This window comes from Macrobrachium rosenbergii, chromosome 48 (assembly GCF_040412425.1).
Source record: "Macrobrachium rosenbergii isolate ZJJX-2024 chromosome 48, ASM4041242v1, whole genome shotgun sequence".
Taxonomy (NCBI): Eukaryota; Metazoa; Arthropoda; class Malacostraca; order Decapoda; family Palaemonidae; genus Macrobrachium; species Macrobrachium rosenbergii.
In genome coordinates, this window is record NC_089788.1 from 62087718 (window position 1) to 62107152 (window position 19435).

General features: G+C 35.5%; 1 protein-coding gene across 14 annotated transcripts in view; it reads left to right on the forward strand.

The window, feature by feature from the left end:
- LOC136831460 (probable phosphorylase b kinase regulatory subunit alpha) overlaps nt 1-19435 on the forward strand; it is a 239786-nt gene that overhangs the window by 192531 nt on the left and 27820 nt on the right. For all 14 annotated transcript variants that reach the window (XM_067091940.1, XM_067091944.1, XM_067091947.1 and 11 more), the window contains 2 exons: nt 10420-10584; nt 15960-16013. In XM_067091940.1, the coding sequence (XP_066948041.1) occupies nt 10420-10584; nt 15960-16013 (219 nt within the window). The remainder of the gene's footprint in view (nt 1-10419; nt 10585-15959; nt 16014-19435) is intronic.

A 19435-nucleotide genomic window follows, 5' to 3' on the forward strand; every position in this document is an offset into this window, starting at 1 on the left:
TTATCACTGTTTATGCCTGTTATTGTATGTAAAAAAACATAGGCACAAACTTTTAGGATTCTTTATTGAGAATTGGTTTAGTGATAATTTTGATTAAACTGCCCCACCCTTTTGGGAACATGGAGTTGAACCATCCCCTATTGCCTCCTGAATCATAATCCCAGTACCACCCGAGGTCAGAATATTTAGGGTTAATTTTTTGTTGGTGTCTATGGATGACATCACAGAACGTCATTATAATCTCAAAGGGTTAATGTGCAGGTATGGTTGTTATAGGAAAATATTATTCCAGTATTTGCTTGAATAACTGTCCTTAATTTATTTATTTGAAAGCATTTATGCTTTTTACTTTCATCTTACAGCATTAAATTATTTCCGTACTATAATTATGCTTTTCAACTGTGTGTGCAGTTTATAAATCTTGAATAATTCTTTGGTTTGGTTTTTAAGTCCTCTTAATATTGGAATGAGACTATGAAGTTCTGTTTTGCAAAATTATGCTTTTCATTTAGAAATGGCTTTCATTTCCTTTTAATTCATATACTGTATATAGGATACCAAATGATACATTTTTTCCAGTCAGTTCCATAAGTGTAATAATGTATTGCATATGGAAATAAGGTATTCAGTACAAGTTTAAAGAATTAGATATGAGGGGTCAGAGGCTGCTGATAAGTAGTAGAGGCAAGTGCACTGCATGGGTGCACAATGGACTCAAAACCAAATGTACATTAGTATAGCTAGCATCTAAGACCCTGTCCACCCCCATGTGAGAGAGATCTGCAAAAGTTATGTGGTGGCTACTGGTGACCCAGCAGGTAGACTTATGTACCACTTTAACCCCCACCCCTCTTATAAACATACTCAATCCAAAGTTCACAGGTACAATAAGGTTATGTGGCTGTGAAAATCTATCAAGACTTGTGCATGAATTGGGATCGGGACCAAAGCAGTAGCAAATTACATAACCCCAGGTATAAATAAGAAGTTTGATAATTGAAGATGTTACCAAAAAATCAAAGGGTCCATATTGTCAAAGTTTTGGAAATTTTGGACATTGAAGCATATACACAATAAAAAAAAAATTTGCTCTACATTCAGTGACCTTGACATCATGTGTCCATAGATTTAAAGTTAGCAACAGTATTGTTGCTAAGATTAATATCTAGAGTTCTTTTAGTAAACTTGAGTAAAATCTGCTCCTCTATTTTTAAATTTTACTAAGATTCAGTTCACATCTGACTTCTAATTTTACCAGGATTCAGTTTACATCTAACATCTAACTTTAGAATCTAGTTTTCACATTTGTTAGAGGATTTAGAAGGATATTGAGAATTACAGAATATGAGAAACCTTCCCTAGTATAGAATTATGCGATGAAGAAGCTGTGTATGTTTTGTCTGCAGTGTTTATCCAAAAGATGATTTTCATGTTTCTTTTTCTTTTTTGTTAATGCTGTATTTTTGGAGTTTGTTAGGGCGAAATAAGTCTATTTGGAGAGTTGCATCTTGTTATTTTTTATTCTAAGAATAATGACTTTTTAACAAAAGGTTTGTGATTGCATAGGCTATTGTTGATCATTTCATGCCCAATTACAGGATTACATCAAATAAACATAGGTTATAAGACATGGTTAATGGTTTACTTTGTAGTGGTGATATATCAGTTAGCCATAATGTTAATAATGCAGTCAGTAATTTTAAGGAAATATTACTTTTTATGGTTCCTTTTGCATTAGTAAGAGTAAGTTATGTTATATTTTTTACTCTCTCATTATCATTATTCCTTGGTTTGCATATATAGTAGAACCCCGGACCTCGATGCTAATCCATTCCAGAAGAAGCGTCAAGATGCAATTCAGTCGAGATCCAAATAAATTTTTTCCTTAAGAAATAACTGAAAATGGATTGATCCTTTCTCGACCCAGGTATTACCCTAACCTTCCCTTTTTATACAAAAAATTACATATAAATTACAGTTAAATAAGTTCAGAGTTAAATAGCATACCCTGTTAGATGCATTATTTTTATTTTTAAATGTATACTGTATAAAAAAACTGCCCTACGTCTAATGTGGCTGTACTGTTTTATCAATGGGAGACCAAGCGCCTTAGTTTAGTCTAGGTACTGTACTGTACTCTACTGGGTAGGCACAAAAATTGTTGCTAATAATAAAACGTTGAAAAACAAGCCTAATTATTACAGTAAATTAATAAAAATTTAAAACAAGCTGAATTATGTCTGTTATCACAAACATACGAAAATTTTTTATAATACATCGGCAGTTTGCCTTTCATCCATTTGCCATGAGTGGATGTAAACAAACCATAGCGCCACCCTGGTGGTTTGTCGCGGTAACACGTAAACGTTTACGTAGAGTAGTATTTATGGTAAATTTCATAAAGTCTACTGGAATACTGTATGTATATTACTCTCACAATAAGGTACACAATCCTTTATCTGAAATCCTCTGGGCCAGATGTGTTTCGGTTTTTGGAATTTTTCGGTTTTGGAATTTTTCGGTTTTCGGAACTGTGAGGTCAGGAGCATAATCAAATATCACTACTGCAGCAAAAACATTATTTTTTCCTTTTTTTATGTTTTTCAGTATAGTTACGTATTTATTCGTTATACATGTAGTTTATTGTTATTTATATTAAATATACTGTTAAACGAATGCGAGATAGTTTAGGTTATCAATTAAGACCATATGTTCACTAACACATTTTTTAAACAAAAACATTCCATAAAATGCAAAAATATACACGATCAAAATAATTGTAATTCAACTTGTGAATTTTAACCTGGAGAGGGTTGTTCTTTATTGTTACTAACATCGTCATCAGTTTGCAGTTGTACATTTGAGGACGGTCCAGGAATAGGATTCGTAAGTGATGACACATCACTACGAAAGATTGTGTGGGATTTTTCATACCACTATATTAAAGTTAAAATTATTGTTAAATTCTTCTCTTCATGAAGAAATCATTATATAAAGCAAATCATTGAGTAATTTTTGCAAGCAGCAGTCAGGTAATCACAATCATGGCAATGTTCAAACTTAGTACCATACACACAATTTGTGATTAAAGTGTATATAAATAGAAGAGAAGTAGAGGGCTTTCATTGGCTAACAGCTCTCCATGGCAACCAGCCAGCCAATCAGGTTTTAGCTGTATTCTGTCTGAGAAAGAACGTTTGGCTCGTGTGAAGCTGACGATGACATAATTGCATTGTTTTTAATACAGTACATAGTTTTTAATAGTGTATGTATTTTACTTATTACATGAATAATAGAATGAATTCCTTCTCATTACTTTGAGTTCAAAATTGTTGGTTCAGAGATTCTTCAGCAACAAAATAATTTTTTTTTTTTTTTTTTTTTTTTTTTTTTTTTGCATCAGAAAGTATTTACTAACTCTGCATTGACATATCTTCAAAACAAGATTCATCTCTTTAATCTCTCAATGAATGTCAATCCATTTCTGTTTACCTGCTGGTCACGCCCTTTATAGTCCATGCGACTGACAACAAAATTTGTTTGTTTTTCGTCTTCCAAAGATGTACTAATTGTACAGTACTACGCATTTTCTAAAACATTATGAATACACATGCACACACAGTGTGTGCATATGCGCTAATACCCATTGGTTAGAGAGACTCAAATTAGCAGTATGTACACTTATCATGGGATTTTCTAAGGTCAATTCTTGGGATTTGGTAAGAAAAATAATTTGCATAACAGCACACACCCGGATGACTCACGTCAACCATTAGCACGCCAAGCCACCCACCTCATGAATTGACGCTCTACTTTCAACAGAATATTTTCAGTTTTTAGAATATTGGGTAAAGGATTGTGTACCTGTATTGTATTTCATGCACAGAATCCTGCATTTTTCCCTACAAAATCACTTTAAAATATCTTTCAATAAATGTTATGATACTAAAACTGTTTTTTCCACAAAATATTCTTGTAAAATAGGGGTGCATCATACGCGAGAGTGCGTCTTCTAGAATGGCAAATACAGTACTGCCTCCAAAACACTATCACCAGTAATCTGTTTTTCATTTATCCATACTGACAACAATTTTTCTATTTTGTCAAACTTGTAACCCCCCCTCCTTAGCAACACTAGCACTTTTTATTCCGTCTTTGTGCTTTAAAAATTTACAGTACAGTACTTATGATGGATTCGGTAGCTTGAACTGAGATGCTAAATCAGCCACACGAATGCCTCTTTCGTACTTTTCAGTAATCTCTTTTTTAAGTTCAGTTGTCGTTCTACCATTTTCCTTTTCTGCTTGTCTGCAATGGCTTTCTTGGGACCCATGTTTTATCAAAATACAATACAAAAGCCACAAAAACTAAGGAAATAGATCAAAACTCTTGAAGCAGGGCTGAGCAGGGTTTAAATGGCACCTGGGAAGAATGCCAACTAGCACTGACTGACTGAAACACAAAAAATTTTGTTTACAAAAATCACATGGTTTATCAGGTCAGATTCCAGTTTTTTTTTGAGCTCCAGTGCAAAATTTACTAAAAATTTGGCATCGAAATCTGATTATGTCAAATTCTGATAAAGTCGAGTACCGGGATTCTACTATAATAGCTTGATTAGATCTTATAGTAATTTGATTGCTCAAAGTATATCTGGTTAAAGATGGAACTGAATACGTTGTCTTCGAAGTAGCTGTAAGACCAGGAAATACAAAAAATAGGTAATTTATCTGTGTATAATCCTTTTCTCTCTCTCTCTCTCTCTCTCTCTCTCTCTCTCTCTCTCTCTCTCTCTCTCTCTCTCTCTCTCTCTCTCTCTCTCTCAGAACAAAATTTTAGTACTGTTTTGTAACTGCATTATAAAGATTTTATATCCATTTATGAATACTGTTAAGCTGTGATCTTGTAATGAAGAAGAATGTAAAACTGAAGAAAAGAAAATTAAACATTATAACAACTACAAGGCAGTTCAGGGTATCAAGTGTGCCATAAGACTATTTATATAGTGAATTTCATTCTTGCTTAATGACAGCCCCATTACTCTTGCTTCCATTATTTCCATGAACGCAGAAATCCCAGTCTCACCAGTCGCCTATTAGTCAGATTCCAGAAATCTTCCAGCGCACATGCACTGTCCTGCCTACTAGTGCTGATTATATTTTATCTTCACTTTTTTGTGAGACTTGTTACTGTGAAGTGTTCATTTTCCACAGTAACCATTTTCCAACAGAGGTGCCTTCATTTTACCTTGTTTTATCTTTTTTATATGATTTTCATTTTATATATTTTATTTTGATAATTTCAGTTGAAACGCCTTGATAATATGATATTTGTAGGTCTTGAAGGTTGTCATCTTACAACCTCTTCCCTGTTCAGGGTTACAAATTTTTGTTCATTTATAATTTTTGTATTTTATTCCACTCATCAAAACATTCTCAGTATTGTGATATTAAGCTTCATGTAATGGGTTCACATGTCACAGCATCACACTTTAATATGTGTGTTCTTGATGACTTTAATGTATTATTATGTAATTTTTTCTGTACTCAATAACCCATAGTGTTATTGTGTAGTGTTTACTTCAATTTGCCTTTTAACATGGTCTACTGATTTACAAGTGATTTTGTGACATAAATTGATTTTTTTTCCCATTGATTTTGTGTACTGAGTCTATCTTGTGTTTGTGAGTAGATATTGAGTTCAGTGTTTTGCAGGCCCAGTGTTATTTATGTAGGACAGTTGTTTATCCCCTTTTGTCATTCCTGCCCATATGCCTCAGACTACTTGTTTTAACTGTTTGTGGTGTGACTTAGCTATTGTATGTAAGGCCTCATACATATATAAGTGATAAAATCACTGCAACCTGTTTTAGGTCATTTTTCCTCCATTTACTAGAATACTGTTCTCCAGTTTAGATGTCTGCTTCTGCCAGAGATTTATCTCTTTTAGGTAGAGTGGTTTGTGGTGGTAGGTTTCAGTTTCCTAACATCAACAGTTATGACTTGGAGTATCAACAGATGGTCTCTTGTTTGTCAGTTTTTCATAAGTTGTATTTTGACAGAGATCTTTCACATTCACAATTGATCCCTGATCCTCATTTCCTGCCGAGAGTAACCAGATATGGCGAACAGCAGCATCAATAAACAGTAAATGTGCCTCACTGTCAAACTTATCAGTTCCATAGGGTCTTTACTGCTTACACTGTTGGACTGTGGAAACAGTCTCCCTGAAGACATTGTGCAATTGGAACTTCAAAAGTTCAAGCAAAGGTGCAATGCATTATTACCTTAAAACAATTCTCCTGCTTTTTCAGTAACTTACTTGTAATTTTATCTATTTATTTATTAATTTATTAAATCATTTTTCTTTTCTGATAACTGATCTCTTTCTGTATTTCCCATTACCTTCTGTTATTTCTTTCAAATGAACATATTCTTTGAAAGTTTGAATTTCAAGTCAATGGCACATGTGAGCTTGTTCCATATGAATAGGGTTCATGATCTGAACAATAATAATATGGTCATCCTGGACACGCTTGCTCATAGAACCATGTACTGAGTCAGACATGTTCCCCACAGCAGCCCAGTGAAACTTGCATCAGCTGGTCTCATGTGCAGTGTTGTCTTTTTTGCTTAGAAGAGAACTTATAATTGGTTTCCTTCAAGGACTCAGCAGATGCCAACTCAGATTCCTCAGTCTGTGGTTTTTCTTCAGAGCTATCATTGGATTGGTTATCATCTCAAGTTATAACCGTTCCTCATCCAGAGACTAACAGGAATTGCCCTGTTGGCTGTTCCTGTAAAAGAATTGAGCACACCCCTTGAGACAGAACCCAAAACCTGTGACCTACCTTCTGCATAGTCTTACCCTGTACTGTAATGAAAGCCACCCTGGACTGGTCTTGCTCCTCCACTAGCTTTACTATCAGCCTACAGAGAACTCGGGTCATGACATCATCCCTACTTTGTCTGCCATGACCACTAGCAAACCATCACTGTCTCACACCCAGCCTTCTCTCATGACTTTGCTGATGCTGCTCTCCCACTACTGTCTTGGTTCCTTCCTCCTGTTTCACAGGTTATATGTCTCCTTCTCCCACCCATAAAAGGAAGTGATTAGTATTGGCAGTTACCCATTCAGCCCCGGCTACCCTGGATCAGTGGCTGGCAGATTGACAGACCTCTCCACCAAGAACACCTTCACGAAGTTTTCCAACCACACATAGATCCTCCAGTATACCAAAGATGCCATATACACTCTGTCAAAAGAAAATGTTGGATACCACAAGGACAGGGTTTTGCTTCTAGAGGATTTTTATAAAGAAACTCTTAAAGATCTTTGAACTCTTTCGGCTGGACTTAGTTTTCAGGTATTATGGACTGGGTCTTATATATTTTTAATATTGGATGCCCATCTATACTCGACTAGATCTGCTAAAATTTTCATTATTGAATGTCCTTCTGAACTGCTGAAAGAGAAGAGAATTTAGTGGCCAGATTAAGACCTGATGATGACAAGGGTTATGGTCATCAGATGGCAATTTATTTTCTTTGCCCAATCAGTTCCTGTACTGCAGAGATTCTATAAGATCCAGAATTGTTCTTCACTGCTGTCACCCTTGACTCATCGCAAAAGTCATTGCATATCTCACTTCAGAACCAGTAACCCTCTCTTCATCAGAAGTGATTTTGAATTAGTGGTTTTGGAGAGAGATTCTCACCATTCTGAAGTGGCAAGTGATTTTTGGGAGGAGTCACCCCTTGTTGTCCGAGGGATTAGTCAAAGCTCAAAGGATAATCCTTTCTTCAGTTGAGTGTCTATTTTGCTGATAAGGGAGGTCTTTTGCTGAATGGTCAACTTAGTTTTGAAATAAAGAGATGCTTCTTTCAAGAACTTGTTATGTTTCTTTCCCTCACTGAACTTCTGGAAAATTTGGGTTGCTGGTCATTTTGACTCCTTTCTCTTCCCATAAACTTTGGTGAAGTTGGGCAGTGAACTTTGTCTGCAGCTGCACAGGCTGCCATTGTCAGTATGGGAAGTTCATTCTATTTTTCAGCATTCTGATGTAAGGTTTCATCAAAAAAGAAGATGCCCTTTCACTCGAGGCCTTTCACATCAACACCCCTAGATGCTAATACCAAAGAACACCAACAGTCAGCCTCTAATGAAAAGACTGCGCTCTACCTCCCAGGCAGAAAGGAGGGTGTTCAGTGATAAAGTCATTTACTGGAGGAAGAGGGTGCAGAAGAAGATTTGGTAACCCTGTGGGTTATATATTTTAATGGGAGCTTGTCTGTAGGAACACTAAATGAATTGGAAAATAATCAGAGTGGAGACTTGGGTCACTGACATGGTGTGAACATGGATACCATCTCTTCTCTGGATTACCTCATTCTCCCACCTAACTAATGATTAAGGCAAAATAGGGTTAGTAAATTTTGAATAAAACTAACTGTTTTTATAACACAAAAGAAGTCTTTTCACATAAACTTGATAAGTTAGTAGTAAGTGCCTTCCTACCATCTCCATGAGCTTACTTTTATTTCTTATCACAGGAAGGCAGGCTGAAGTATAGGTAGTACCAGTTAGCAGGACAGTGCATTCACAAAGGAAGACTTTTTATTTTTATTAATATGAGTTTGGTGAGGCTGGTTTTCTGTGTCCACAGAATTAAGGAAATATACACTAATAGTATATATGAAATTGGTATTTTTCCAGTATTCGCTGTGTGCAGTGTATTGTGTAGTATTGTGCATGTAGTTTATTGATAGTATTTTCATCCTGTAAATCCATGACATTCAAGGTACTTACAAGCAATCTCAAGTGTTGAAAACTTATATACAGTATGCCAGATTTCATCAGAAATATTTAGTTATCTTTATTTTCAAAATGGATGATAAAAAATTCACAATACTGTACTTGCAAGCATAGTTTCATTTTCTATATAATGGATTATGCAGTTTCATATCAGGTTATTAAGTACAGTGACCTCTTGTTTAACTGCACTGATAGGTTCAAGCAGATGTGAGCACATCCAAAATGTAGTTGTGGGAATAGTAAATAGCCAAGTCAAGGGCTGGGCTACCCCAAAATCTTAGCTTTATCTTGAAAACCTGCACTAATATAGAGTAGCCCATAAATCCAGACTTGAGTATGTATTGACATTGTATGAAATAAGTGTTATTAAACACAAGACACCCCAAAAATACAACTTTTTAGTAAGCAAAATGTCTTGCACAAAACCCTACCTAAACGAGTATTCATGATCAAGTAACTGTATCATTACATACAAACAATCCATAGGTAATTCATGTATGCATAGTGAGTGATGTATACAAGTAACAATAAAAAACACCACCAGACTAACCAAAAAAGATGAATGCCAGTTTACAATACAAGAACCAGTGCACAGCATTGCATTAGATTGCCCTGTTATTTATATTTACTGGTGCTGTATTCTGTGTAAAACAGAACAAGCTGATCCACTGGCTGTGAAGTGAGTATTTTCATTGCTATATATATACAGGGAGTAACAGTCTTATGTTATATCCTTTTTATTTGAGTTGTTTTTCACAGTTTTTTTTCATAATGTTTAAATGAATATCATATATTTTACTTCAGTTATATGTACATGTACTTATTACCTCTCTCTCTCTCTCTCTCTCTCTCTCTCTCTCTCTCTCTCTCTCTCTCTCTCTCTCTCTCTCTCTCTCTCTCTCTTCTCTCTCTCTCTCTCTCTCTCTCTCTCTCTTCTTCATGTATTTCATTACCATTTGTTCTCCTAGCAGCATGGAAACATTCAAGTTGAGATATACAAAATATTGTTAGTAATTCCACCTTGTTTGAAGGAATTTCTAAGTAAAAAGACAGTGATTTTAAAATAGTATAGTCTTGGGCACATTGCTGGTATGGGAAATGCTGTTAAATGAGAGATTACTTAAGTAGTGTCCTTGAAAAAACTAGATTTTGTAATTGCTTTCAAACATCAGGTTATGAATTTTCAGGTGAGGTTGTGTGTGTTCTAAAAGTAGAGATATTATTTCATTTTCTAGTGAATTTAACATGAAACTGACAAGAATGAAGAGTAAGTTTCAACAAGAAAAAGGATATTAGCTTTAATGATACATTTATAGCCATGAATGTAAGGTTTTTGTTTGTTATTTACCTGGTTGATTTTACCAGAACAAGCATGTTTTTCATAACAGAAGCCAAAGTTAGAAGTTGTGGATTTTAGTCAGTTTTGTATTAGGTAGTATTTTAAATCCATTTATGATTTCAATGGTTTATGCTATGGTGAATGTACAGTAGGAAACTAAATTATATGGGATAATTTATAGTTTAGGAAGACACTCTAGTAGATGGATTGATTAGAATCTTGAAGAGACCTCTGGGTTGATTATTTATTTTATTGATTTTTAGAAAAGCACAATTGGTAGCTTCCTGGGTAGTGGCAATGTAGAAGGAGAAGCACGTGATACAGAAAGTGATCGTCATGGGCAGTGGCTGAGACGTCGTCGTCTAGATGGGGCATTGAATCGTGTTCCTCGTAATTTCTATCCACGCATCTGGAAAATTCTGGAGAAGGTAATTTTTGCATGTATGCTTTGTGTTCTTTCAGCCAAATAAGATTAGCCTTGTGAGAATGAAGAATTGTGACAGTTTGTTTAACTATGTAAGAGAGTCAGGAGAGATTATTTGCTGGCATTGTTAAATGCTGAAGTGCTACGAAGATCATAATAATAATTGAAGTCATAAAGAAACAACAAACTGTCAAAAACTCTGTCCATATAAATTATAAACATCATACTTTTTCACTTGTCTTTGTTGATAAGTAAAGGGCAGAAAAGGTAATGGACAAGACCTCCTTCATCATGGGAAGTTCCAGATTTATGTGTCAAATGGTATTAACCTTAAACTTGGTTGCTTTGTTTGTCAAAGTATGGTGTGGCTGTTTGCAGGACTTTCTTTTATAAAATTCTGTATTCTTACATTGTAATTTGAAAATCTAAAATAATTTTTTCTTAGCTGCCTAAGCTAAGCTAATGTGTATTCGTGTTTATTGGAGGGTTCAAATTCTGAAAATCAGTACAGTAAATCCCCCGTATTCACGTTCTCATGATTCGCGGACTCGTATTCGCGGATTTCTGTGGAACGTATCTACCCATTATTCACGGAAAATTCGCCCATTCGTGGTATTTTTGACTGAGAAATATTCACTGATTACTGTATTTTCATATCATTTTCATGACTAAATGCACTTTTTGTGATAAAACTATTAAAATACTCAGGTATAAGCATTTTTAGAGGGGGTTTTCTTATGTTTAAACTATCAAAATAGGCGGCTCTAAGTGTTTTTAGAGGTGTTTTAAGTATTCGCAGATTTTAGCTATTCATGGGGGGTGGGGGAGATTGCGGTACGCATCCCCCACGAATACTGGGGGTTTACTGTACAATAGTAGGTATTTAATTTTATTTACTCTCTGTGATTACAGAAGATTAGTTGCTTCTTGGTACAATCAAGAATACTTATATGTCTTTTAGAGTGTTTTTTTCAACTTTTTAATCTCTGCCTTCCCTTGTGCATCTTAGCACAAGCAAGATTACTATGGTACAACTTACTAGTTGAGGCTTTGGATACAGCACAGTAGGCTGGTAGGTCAGAAAGGACTTAAATTCTGTTTGCTCCTTGGCGAAACTTCTGCTGTGTGAAATATGGTCTACCTAAGTTACTGAGTAGTTTAAATGGAGAAGGGTGTGTGCTGCAAGGAGAGAGAAGAGCAACAATTAGGAAAGTAGAATTTCTTTGACTTATAGGTTGGAGAAATCCAAAATATAGATCTTTTAAGCTACCTGTTCCTTTTCATGGATAAGAGGCCCAATTCTCTGGTGAAGTGGGTCACAGTTTGTAGACCAGAGAGTGCAATGCCTTTGCCAAGATAATGGCAGATGCAAAGATGAAGATAGTGCAACTTGAAGGTTGGTCACAACCAGTGGCAGGAATAAAAACTGTTCAGGCCACTACAAATATGATGACTTCTAAAGTTTACCCTATAACATGTCAGCTTCCAGAATGTTGGTCCATATCAGGAGAAAGGCTGGAACCTATGAAATACTGAAATTCAACAGGATGTAAGGAACCCATAAAGCACAGAGCAGAGTAGAAGGATAGGACTTGAGAAAAGATTGACCACCACTTCAGGTCTGTTAGAGGCAGCAGGTATTATAAGCCATGCAGAATTGGCCATGTACACCAAGACAGTTTAGCCAGGGAGCAATTCAGGAAGGCTCCACAGACACCTCCATTCAAAGGCAGTTAAGGTTATGTATGAGATAGGGGGAAGCAGAGCATGGTGACTGTCAGTGAGTAATTGAGCTATGTAACAGTTGGATGAGAAACCAGTAGTAGTGACAGGCAGGTAGAGGAAGCTGTGAACATTCTTGATCAAAAGGCATGGGGTGTAGGGTTAGGTCAAACAGAAATTTGGCATCAGGAGTCATGACCCTTGGTTAGATACTCAAAGACTGCAGGATATGACAAAGCTACCAAGTTATTGTAGTGGGAAGTTCTTAATCCCTGTCTGTAGTTAGTTAATCTTGACTATTAATGCTGAGTTGATAAGTTGACAAATAGACTTCAGAGGAAGCCAAGATCATCATCCCCTTTCTCTTCCACTACAGACAGTAGGGAAACACAGAGGTCAGTGACAGTAATGGTATTTCAATCATTAACCCTCTAACGCCGAGCCTTTATTTACAAAAGTGTCTGTCGTATGCCGGCGGCGTTCAGGAGTTAGCGCCGAAGCGGAAAAAAAGTTTTTTTCAAAAAATCACAGCATACGTAGTTTTTAAGATTAAGAGTTCATTTTTGGCTCCTTTTTTTGTCATTGCCTGAAGTTTAGTATGCAACCATCAGAAATGAAAAAAAATATCATTATCATGTATAAATATTGAAATATATGACAGCGTGAAAAAAAAATTTCATATATAATTGTATACAAATCGCGCTGTGAGCAAAACGGTTAAAGCTAACGAGTTATTTTTTTTTTTTTTGTATTGTACACTAAATTGCAATGATTTTGGTATATAACAAATTGTAAAACGATCAAAGCAACACAGAGAAAATATTATCACAAAATGATGCATGAATTAAGTAATCTTGCCGGACGTAAAAAAAGTTTTTTTCAAAAATTCACCATAAATTGAAATAATGTGCTAGAGACTTCCCGTTTGTTGCAAAATGAAGTTAATTGATTGAATATTGCTAGACTGTAAGTGTTTTAGCTTACAATTGCAGTTTTTTTACCATTTCGGTCGAGTTAAAGTTGACCAAAAGTCGAATTTTCTATTTATCATGATTTATATGAAAATATTTCAAAACTGATAAAAGCTACAACCACGAGTTATTTTTTGTTGTATTCTACATGAAATTGCACACATTTTCATATATAAAACTTTATGTAACAACTAAAATAAAATGGTGCAAACATTACGACAAAGTGACGAAAGAATTTGTGAGATGTTCGGCCGAGTTACCGCGTGGACATAAGGAAAAAGTTTTTTTCAAAAATTCACCATAAATCAAAATATTGTGCTAGAGACTTCCAGTTTGTTGCAAAATGAAGGTACATGATTGAATATTAGTAGAATGTATTAGTTTTAGCTTACAATTGCGTTTTTCGATCATTTCGGTCGCGTTAAAGTTGACCGAAGGTTGAAATTTTGGCACTTATCATGATTTATATGAAAATATTTCAAAACTGATAAAAGATACAACCATGAGTTATTTTCTGTTGTATTCTACATGAAATTGTGCACATTTTCATATATAACACTTTATGTAACGACTAATATAAAACGGTGCAAACATTACGACAAAGTGACGAAAGAATTTCTGAGAGGTTCGGCTGAGTTACCGCGCGGACGTAAGGAAAAGGTTTTTTTTTTTTTCAAAAATTCACCATAAATTGAAATATTGTGCTAAAGACTTCCAGTTTGTTGCAAAATGAAGGTACATGATTGAATATTACTAGAATGTAAGAGTTTTAGCTTACAATTGCGTTTTTCGACCATTTCGGTCGAGTTAAAGATGACCGAAGGTTGAAATTTTGGCACATCGTGATTTATATGGAAATATTTCAAAACTGATAAAAGCTACAACCATGAGTTATTTTCTGTTGTATTGTACATGAAATTGCACACATTTCCATATATAAAACTTTATGTAACGACTAATATAAACCGGTGCAAACATTATGACAAAGTGACGAAAGAATTTCTAAGATGTTCGGCAGAGTTACCGCACAGACATAAGGGAAAAGTTTTTTCAAAAATTCACCATAAATCGAAATATTGTGCTAGAGACTTTCAATTTGTTGCATAATGAAGGTACATGACTGAATATTACTAGAATGTAAGAGTTTTAGCTTACAATTGCATTTTTCGACCATTTCGGTAGAGTTAAAGTTGACCGAAGGTTGAAATTTTGGCACTTATCGTGATTTATATGGAAATATTTCAAAACTGATAGAAGCTACAGCCATGAGTTATTTTTTTTTTTTGTATTCTATATGAAATTGCGCACATTTCCATATATAAAACTTTATGTAAAGACTAATATAAACTGGTGCAAACATTACGACAAAATGACGAAAGAATTTCTGAAATTTTCGGCCGAGTTACCGCGCGGACGTAAGGAAAAAGTTTTTTCAAAAATTCACCATAAATCGAAATATTGTGCTAGAGACTTCCAATTTGTTGCAAAATGAAGGTAAATGATTGAATATTACTAGAATGTAAGAGTTTTAGCTTACAATTGCGTTTTTTTACCATTTCAGTCGAGTCAAAGTTGACCGAAGGTTGAAATTTTTTGTAGTCGACGTACGGTATTTCCACTCGGCACCCAACAGACAATTTTAGTCAACGTACGATACGTCCAGTCGGCGTTTAAGGGTTAAAGGAGTTGAGGTATATTGAAAAAGTAATAAATGGTGAATGAAGAGCTGAGTCCCAGATTGGCCTAACAGTTGTCATAAAAGATACTTCCATAATACTGTATAGGAAAGAGATCTTGCCATTTCCCTTCACTGAGTAATGTGGTCAAAACAGCAGTACAAAGAGGACATGGAGAGGATCCCAGAGTCACCAATGACTCTTGCAGTAAAGAAGGCATCCTAAAAAAATATTTGTGATTATTATACAGGAACAGTTTAAGAATGAGGAAATTTCACAGATAAGCTTAATTTTTTCCAACTTGTCATGAGAGGCCTCATCCATTGCTGACTACCTCTTTATTGATTTAAGCAACCAGTTCTCATCCATTTACCAATGTATGATATTAGGAGGTTAAAATTACTTTATATTTTTTATTTCAACATCAGTAAGGCATGTAATCAAGTGTCAAATTTACATTTCAAATTTTCTTTCAGTCACAGCTTTTTATTTATTTGCACCTTACAGTTCTCAATTATGAGAGGATATTTGCATCTTGGTAAACCCTGTTTATATGTCTTTTGGATTAGACAGACAATGACAGTCCAGTAGATTTATCCCTCGGCCAGAAAGTTAACTTCTGTGAATGAAGTGCCTAGGATTGTAATAGATCATTGAAAATTTAATCAGCAAGCCACTCTTTTTTTTTTTTTTTTTTTTTTTTTTTTTTTTTTTGCCACCACTGTTTCAGGAGAATTTTTTTCTAAACCATTAATATTTTGAAGTTCAGTGCATATAATATGAAAGGTTTTTCTGTTTTGTAGTTTAGGTTCAAAAACCCACATTTTATCAAAGTAATAAACGATTGAAAAGTAACTAAATGCTAGTAGCTATAGGATTATCAAAATTGATATTGTTGTTTATGAATATGATGCTTAGTCATACGGTATGTTTATCTAGAAAAATATAAGTCAGAAATGTGTGACTACTGAACACCAAATTTGTCTTTAATTGTGCTTATTTCATTACAGTGCCGAGGTATAAACATTGAGGGTAAAGTGATACCTCAAAGTCTAACACAAGAGGTGAGTTGTTAACTTTTCCTTTTAATTTTACTCATTATGTCCATGAGTGCCATAGTTGGTCATGAATAATTTGTAAGATTAGTGTTATTACTGATTTAATAATTCATTAGGTTTAAATGTCCAGACATTTACTGATTCTTACTCTTGCGCCTGTGGTAAAACTGATACAACACAGAATATAATGAACAGTATTCTCTAGAAAGTATATGGCATTAGTGCCTGCATTGTCCATTGTAAACAGATGATTCTGCCTCCACCTTTAGTGTAGGATTTTACAGTATCTTCCATAAAAGACACTCAGTTCTTATTGTGTAACATTGATTCTGACTTACAGCAGAACTGTCTTTCATCATAACTGCTGTTTAGATAACTGACTTGCAGGCTTTTCTAAAGCAGGATCCCATGTCAGCATAAGGCCAGCTTAATTTAGCAATACGAATATCCCCTAGAGCCTGCTGTCACTTTAAGCAGTTGTTATAGTAACTTAATTTCAGCATACTAAATGCTATTTCAAGTATTTCAGCTGTTATAAATTTTGAAGTATAGTATAGATACAGTAAAACACTTAAAAGGTTATTGATAATGCTCACTATCTTGTTCTCTGTTCTCAGTTGTTTAAGTTATACTTTAAACTGTAAAACATATTTCATGTGACTCATAATGGCAACCAACAGAAAATGGTATGTTTTGAGTACAGTTGCTTATGATAAGCATATTTGATAATTGGATTTGTTTCACACAGTAAACCCATATTTAAATTAGTCCACATTCGTGGTTGACAAATTCCTCAAATCACTTCAATCCCCTTAAGGAAAAATGGCAATAGAGAGGTGGGAGTAAGTGTTCCCTTGTCAGATTCCCATATGTCTGGTAGTCAGCTTGACTTTTTTGCTGGTTGTGACTAAGTGTCCATCTCACAAGTTTCTCCAGATATTGCTGCTTTCTCAAAAGACAGCAGTATTTCAGTTAATTACAACTTTAGCATCTTCATTTCAAAACCATTTAGTTTTCCCAAGGAATAATTTTCAACTATGGAGGTGATTTTAATTGCTTCTGTGTAATGTGATTTTTCACTAGCAATCACTTTCCCCACAGAGAAATTTGTAGGTACAGTACTATTTTCTCTTTAGTTCTTAGCAAGAATGGCTTTTCTTCATGTAGGAGAAGCATATTCTTCTTTGCAAATTTTGACAGGTAGGGATTTCAGTATTTTTGGGAAGGCAAATTATTTTTTCAGTGTGTGCCTGCTTGGTTTTTCAGTAACTTTAAACCATGTCTCAATAGAATGAGTTCATTTAGATAACCAATAAATGTTTTTTATTTGTTGCTCGAGGAGTAAATCTCTTCTGTCTTTGATTCTCAGCATCCTGCTTTTTTTTTCTTTGTCTTGGTTTGACTTCTGTATGTTTTCCCATCATATTTCCAAGACTTTTTATACTGTGTTTTGTATTTGACATTTTTCCATATGGCTTTTTTTCCTGTTTCTTAGCAATTAGTGACTGCCTGCTTTACTCATCCCAGATATTATTTTCAGACGTTCTTGACATTTTTGTATATTTTGTAAGGCTTTCTTGCAGCTTCATTAAGCTTTACACCAAGACAGTTTACAATGGTTATTTGGCTTTTAGCTTTTGAGAGGGACTCTGTGAAGGAACACAGCCCAGTGGAACTGACTCATTTCCAAGAGGTACTGTTAGGCACATTAAAGATTTTGCTAAGGAGGACTCTTCAGCTTCAGAGCCTTCAACTGCTGTTTCTGATCCTGTAGCTATATCTTCTTCACATGTTATAGTTAAAGAGATTTTCTCTTCAGATAATCTGTCATCTGTTGCAGGATTACTTCCATTTCTAGTGACAGCCCAGTTCTCTTACAGGGGTATCTTTACTACTTGATTGTAAACATCCCATTGCTTCCTCTTTCCAAGGCCAAACAGGAGGAAACCATGCCACCCCAGAGGGGGGAACACTCATCTTTGCCAGATGGAGCCTCCCTGTGAGGTGCATTAAACTGAGCCATTATTTGAACTTCACCAGGAGTTAACCCACAGTATCCCCAATGATCAGTGGGAGTTGTTAGACCCTTTTGCTTCTAGACAGACTCCTGTTGGCAAGTGGAAGGAGCCCTGTAATGGAACCCATTTTACATACCTTTCACGGGACCACCACAAGCAGGGGCTCATCAAGGACAGGACTGTGTAATTAATCAACAGTATTCATGACCATGGCTGTGGCCGTGGCCAGTTAGATAATCCAGCATTTGACTTCCATTAGCTGTGCTACTGTCCAGACCTATGATGAAGAAGCATGCCTGTACAAGGAGAGTTAAGCTGCTGATGGCTGTGACTGAAGCAAAGGTAGCAGGCAAACCAGAGACAAAGAGGTCAGATCATGGCAATGATCAGAGCCTTTCCAATACCAGAAGTTAAAGCTGTGGTACAACTGTTCTAATAACAGGTAACTGGTGCCGTGACCACAGGTGTGTTTGTGGACACTCTGGCAAGGAGTGATAATTAAAGATCAGAGCTGCTTCACCATTAGATCCATGGTACATTTAGGTTCTATAACCAGTTGCACTCTTCCCCTCACAGAGTATCAAAGCCTAGGGAAGACCACAGAATAAAGCTGCTCCATTGATCTGACTCATTCCGATCTTCTGAACCAGGACATTTCCAGTGTTTGAGGCTGTGGTCAGACTTACGATAGATGCTTCTCCAGTGTTACATTCTTAGGATAGTCTAGATGTTTATGCCTTTCTTCATTCCTATTTAATCAGACTTGTATACTGCACAAGATGCAGAACTCAGTGAATTTGATGATGGCTAGTAGTCCTAACAAGAATAGTTCAATGACCTTTTGTTACCAAGAAGATCTTCCCTTAGAGCTTCCCATTTGGGAGAAACATCTTCACCAGCATCATTTTTGCAGTATGCTCAGAAACTTGATGTCAGACTTTCAGACCTTGGGGCCTTCTAGTAGAGCTTTAGAAATTGAAGCATATCAGAAGGTAAAATAGAACTCTTCTGTGGTCAGTGCAGTGTTGATCTATTCAGTACCATTGTTCTAGTAATTGTTGATTTTTTCTTATTCCCAAGATGACAGAAGCAGTTATGATCTTGGCATTTATTGTTATAAATATGCTCATAAGTACTTGATTGTCATAGAACTTCAGTAGGTGTGTGACTGCTTTAAAAAATTATTCTTAGAAGATTTTCAAACTTCTGAAAAAAGAGTTCCATTCTAGTTCATAGGAGCTTTTCTCACCCTCATTGCAAACTTTAGAATCAGGCTTTGTTACTATGGAGATACAACCATTTCCTGTCATATATGGAGTATTCCTCAGTGCAAGCTGGAATGGCCATTGAATCTTAATAAGAAGTTAGTTAACTGGTGGAGATGGGAGGGTGAGAAGGGTAACCTGTCAC